The sequence below is a fragment of the Leptonychotes weddellii genome, chromosome X (assembly GCF_054177405.1).
Source record: "Leptonychotes weddellii isolate Sample4059 chromosome X, ASM5417740v2, whole genome shotgun sequence".
Taxonomy (NCBI): Eukaryota; Metazoa; Chordata; class Mammalia; order Carnivora; family Phocidae; genus Leptonychotes; species Leptonychotes weddellii.
Genome location: NC_138385.1, coordinates 13,445,645 through 13,451,356, shown reverse-complemented (window position 1 = coordinate 13,451,356; position 5,712 = coordinate 13,445,645). Strand labels below are relative to the sequence as shown.

At 46.7% G+C, this 5,712-nt stretch overlaps 1 protein-coding gene across 1 annotated transcript in view; it reads left to right on the top strand.

The window, feature by feature from the left end:
• ADGRG4 (adhesion G protein-coupled receptor G4) overlaps positions 1-5,712 on the top strand; it is a 91,937-nt gene that overhangs the window by 24,615 nt on the left and 61,610 nt on the right. Inside the window, 3 exon segments of the mRNA XM_081809303.1 lie at positions 332-3,132; positions 3,344-5,011; positions 5,014-5,676. Of these exon segments, the coding sequence (XP_081665429.1) occupies positions 332-3,132; positions 3,344-5,011; positions 5,014-5,676 (5,132 nt within the window).

The following is a 5,712-nucleotide window of genomic DNA, read 5'->3' as shown; positions in this document are numbered from 1 at the left end:
CAGCACAGAGCCCAATGCAGGGCTCAGCCTCATGACCCTGAGATCATGAGCTGAGCCGAAATCAAGAGTTGGACACAACCAACTGAGCCACCCAGGCGCCCCTGAAATGGATGTCCTTCTACTTGTTACATAATGAGGGCATTTTGAGAACCATATAGAGATTTTAGAAAGTAGAAAATCATCTTAAGAAAAACCAAGTAATCAAGTGGCTTGATTATATCTGATACTTATCGCCTCTTAAAAACATGAGAAAAAATTATAGAGCTCTAACAGAATTGTCTCTGATTTCTAAAGCCAAATCCAAAGTAACACATGCTTTCTAATTTTTCAGTTGTTTCTGAAAATATAACAATTCAAGAAATGAGCACAACTCTTTCACAACAAATAGATTTGACAACTCCATCCCAAGTTACTGGACTAAAACCACAAGAGACGATATATTCTTCTACAATGACGTTTAAAAGCATGCCTGTATTTGCAACTGATTATACAACCGTATCATATTCCAATACAACATCTCCACCTCTGGAAGCAATGACTGCACCAAAATTTTTAAAGACACCCGTAGCTGAAACAACCAGATTCACGGCAGACATTTTGTCTACTTCAGCGGCCATCACTCTGCCTACCAAGAGTACCTCTATAGGCACTACTACCAACTCCATGAAGATAACTAAATCCCCATCTTCAGAGAGCACAAGGACAACAAAAATGGCTGAAGCCATTGCTACTGAGACCTTTCATCCAACTACAGCTACGAATTTTCTATATATGTCCGGACTTACCAAGAATTCAATTATATCCAAGACTTCAGTGACTGGATCTCAGTCAACCATTAGGAAGACAACATCTTTATTCTCATCTGCTGAGTCGATACCTATATCTACAACATCTTGGCCCAAACACAAATCCACAGGTATCGATGCACTTTCAATCGCCACAGCTAGCCAGGAGTTTCTTGCCTTTACAGCTGCTGGAACAGTACCTTGGTCCACGGTGGAAGAGACTTCAGCTACGACTAGTCACGTTGGGACTGCATCAACATTCCCACCTGAATCTGTGCTCAACTCCACAGTTGCTCCAGTGGATTCTGTATTTCCTAGAAATCAGACAGCATCCACATTGGCAACAACTGGCATGGAAATAGCATCTCCAGTTCATTCAAAAACGTTCCCAACTAGGCCTATTGAGATGATGCCTGTGCTAACAGCTGAAACAGAATTGACATCTACAAATTTCCAAGACGTCTCTTCACCCAGAATGGTGGATACAATATCTACCTTCATACCAAAAAGGGCCTCTTCTGTGGCCCTTTCTTTCAAGACATCCTCCCCGTTCACCAGAGCTCAGAGTGTACAGCCGGTCATTGATGCTGAGACTACACACACAGCCTTGACTCTTGGGGTCACACTTGCACCCATGGCAACTGACACTCTACTTCCCCCCGTAACACCTGGGCCAGTATATACCCAGAATACACCCACAGGTGGTGGAAACATGCTTCCTTTGAATGCCACTAGATCAGCTTCCACATTCAAGGCGTCTGAGTCTGGTCACACATCGATAACTGATGATGGTGCCCATCTGTTCGCTACCAATGAAACCATGTGGACTCCCGGGCCAGACCAGACCTTGTGGACATCAGCGTTCCATGGGAGCGCTTCTAATGCAGGACATTCATCCACTGCTAGCACTGCTACTACCCCACCAGAAGCCCCCTCCGGAAGCGAGGCTACCACTATCACTGATGCTAGCGTGACTGCTGGTGCCTCTACAGACAGATACGCAACAGCTCTATCCACGCTCACGACTTCATGGCTTGCTAATTTCACCACAGTTTCCGGAACCACATCTGTAACCAAATTGCCTGAGATTAAACTTACCACTTTAGGACACAAAACTACTCCTCTGCCCACAGCAGCTGGAGGTGAGCTTCTTTCAACACCAAGGGAGACATTGGTTCCGCCGGTAGATATCATACCTACCCTTGCTGACATTGGACCAAATGTCTCTACTGAGGAGAGCGCTAACGGTCTTGCGACAAGGACAGAAACAGCTTCCCGGTATCTTGAGGGAAAATCAACTCTAGCAGTGACAACTGAGCTTTCCCCATTTGCAACAATGCTGGAAGCAACAGAATCTGCACAAATGGTAACAGCCTCTGTCACCGTTTCCCCTTTTCCTGACGCAGAAAAGTTGACCACCCCATTGGATAATAAAACTGCAACCACTGAGGTGAGAGGAAGTTGGATTTCTACAAAATCGATGGAAACCACACCTAAGAGCTCATACGACGGAACCACAGAAATCTTTAATTCTGCCCACACCCACACAGCACACTGGACTTCAGAGGCTCCACCTGAGGGAAATCCAACTCCATCTCCCAATTCTGGGAGCACACAGACATTCCCTGAACCCTTGGGTGCTTCCACCACAAGGATTTGGGGGACCAGTTTTGCCCCTCTCCCTACAGACATGACAGCTATGTCCTTGTCTGCTGGCATCTTGTCTCCACAGCCCACTGCTACCCATTCCTCAGCAGCCCCTGTGCCATCAGCTATGGTGACCACAGCATCAGCGTCACCATTGGATCAGACAGCTTCCACGACCAGCGATACAGTGCCTACCCACAGACACTCGATTCCCACCACTTCAGAAGCCACAGTGTTCTCTGTCAGGATGACACCCACAGCAGTTCCCTCTCTGACAGAGACTCCAGTCGCCTCGCGGAGGCCTCCCACTCCCGTGGCAACGAAGGCTGAGACCACCTTTCTCTTCACCTCAGCTGACACAGTAACCCCATTTACACCCACTCTTGTCTGCTCTAAATCTCTCCCCAGCAACATTCCTGTTGTGTCCTCCACCCATGTGATTTCAACTACGTTGACACCAGTAGCAACCCAGCCCATATCTCAAGGGGAGGAGACTTCTACCCACGCTCTCAGCCTTCCGTACACTCTCAGCAGCAGTGAGAATGTAGTTAGCTTGGCTCCTAGCTCCACAGAAACTTCTGTTGTTGATGAGACCATGCCCTCACACACCTCTGCCAATAAGCTTACAGTAGATGGTCACATTTCTCAGTCTTCAACAGGTCTTGGAAACACACTGGTCCCCACCCTATTAGTGACTGACATTTCTTTTTTTTTAAGATTTTATTTATTTATTTGACAGAGAGAGACAGCGAGAGAGGGAACACAAGCAGGGGGAGTGGGAGAGGGAGAAGCAGGCTCCTGGCTGAGCAGGGAGCCCGATGTGGGACTCGATCCCAGGACCCTGGGATCATGACCTGAGCCGAAGGCAGACGCTTAACCGACTGAGCCACCCAGGCGCCCTAGTGACTGACATTTCTACCATATCTTCTGACAAAGAGCGGATGGCCATATCCCCGGGAAACGCCCCTAGAACTATGGAGGCGACAGAAATGTCCCCATCAAAGAATCCTTTTATTTCAGACTCCCAGAGTACTTCATCCTTGGAAATGACAGATACAGGATTTGCTGAGACCACAACAATTTCCAGTCACCAAACACATTCACCTTCAGAGTTTCCACTTGCACCTCCACCTGACAGGATTTCAGCTTCATCTCCCACTTCTGGGACTATACGGACTACACCTACCTCTCTCTCAAGTCACACAGTAGATGCTCACATTCCAGAAATGTCTACCAGTCTTGGGAAAACAGCCCTCCCTTCACAAGCCCTGACAATTACCACATTTTTGTCTCCTGAAAAAGAAAGCATCAGTGCCCTTTCAGTATATACTCCCAGGACTGAGAAAATGATAGGAAGTACCACCTCTGTGACTCACCCTTTCTCATACCGCCAGGATACTTCATCTGTAGACACCATAACTTCCAGGACAACAAGAATATCCAGTCCTGTAAATGTCAACACAACTCTTTCATACTTGCTTTCCCCTAAGACTCAAACTGAGGTGACTTCAGTTGCTTCTCCCATTTCTGAAAGTACACAGACTTTCCCTGAGTCCCTATCTCTTTCCACAACGGGACTAGCTAGTGCCAATTTTACAGTCGTCTCTGCTGATGGGATCACTACGGCCCTGTCTGCTCCAAATGCACCTATGGTACTTCTTGGGAAAACCTCTGTGGCGACATCGACTCCTATCTACCAGATGTCCTCACTGCCAGTCAGTGTCACTGCCTTCAGCTCCAAAAGAGTTTCTGACACTCCCACAATACCAATAACGAAATCTTCTAAAACGGCACACCCAGACTATTTGAAAAGTCCCTCCAGAGCCACTTCTGGGCCTATGTCTGAGATGCCCTCAATGTCAGTTAATGGCTCTGCTTTCTCACCTCCAGCTGTTTCTTTTGACACTTCCACAAGAGTTGGATCATTCTCTTCGTTATTGTCTACCCCTAAGACTACTATGACCCTACAAACATCTACATTGGATGTCGCACCTGGGCCTACTTCAAAAAGCGCACTGTTTTCCTCTGCTTCCTTTACTTCAGGAACGACGGAGGTGTCCTCCAGGATCACACCTACATCCTCTTCCTCTCCGACACAGCCAACTTTCCCCTCTGTGAAAACCATTCCAACCACTGTTATGGCGGGGATAGCGATTCCATCTGTAGGCACCGCTGCCTCCTCTCTACTCGGTTCTAGGAACACTGAAGCTATTTCCTCCATTCCAAAGACCACATTTTCACCATTTCGATCAACAACTCGGCAGTCGTCACAAAGAGATGAGACTACAACTCTGGGCATATTATCTCTCACAAACACTTATTCCAGAACTGCTGCCCTTGAAAGTGTGCTTTCATCTACTCCGTCAGATAATCTCTATACTTCATTGAATATTCAGGTTTCCCCAACTTTGACGAGCTTTAAGAGCACTCCTGGACCCACAGAAAGGGTAAAAGCCACCACTTACCTTTCTTCGAATACAGATAAGATGACTCCCTTGTCAGAAAATACTTCAGCAGCTGAACTAACAAAAGGTGCCACATCTGTGGTTACCCCTGTTTTGTACCCCCCAAAACAATTGGATGGACTCCATCCATCGCAATGCCACCCTCTGTGACATCATTTCTTTTTTCACCTGATAGTACTGAAGCCAAGTTCTCCACTCCAGAGACTTTTTTCCCTCTTACATCCCAAATGGTTGAATTTCCAGTTCTGGGAACAAGAATCACGTCTGGTAACACCCAGTCTCTGCTTATGACTTCCTGGAACACACCCACAGCTAAAGGTTCTCAATTTCCAATTTCCACCACTACTCATACACCTACACCCCGCAAGGTGGAAACAGAGACTCCATACCTTGTTCCTGGGTCTTTGTCAACATTCACAGCTTCTCTCACTGGTCTGGTATCTGGAGATGTTATGGCAAAGTCATCAATTTCCACGTCAGGAATTCTTCCTACGTTGGGGATGTCTGACAGCCCTTCATCACCAATATCTTCAAGACCTACCACTATCACTTTGGCTGACATTAAGCACACATTTGAGAAGACAGCTACATCTGTAACTCCTGGGACTACCCTCGCATGGAATCCTTCTGGTGCCACTTCAGGATCTATACTTTCAGAGGCTACTAGTTCATCCATGCTGGCTTGGATTTTATCTACTCTCCCTTCGGGTTCTCCACTGGCAACTGTACCCAGTATTCCTCACACTCTAACTTCTTCTCCAGTAGAGGTGTCAAAGTCTGCATTTCTTTTTTTTTTTTTTTTCAATTTTTTTTTT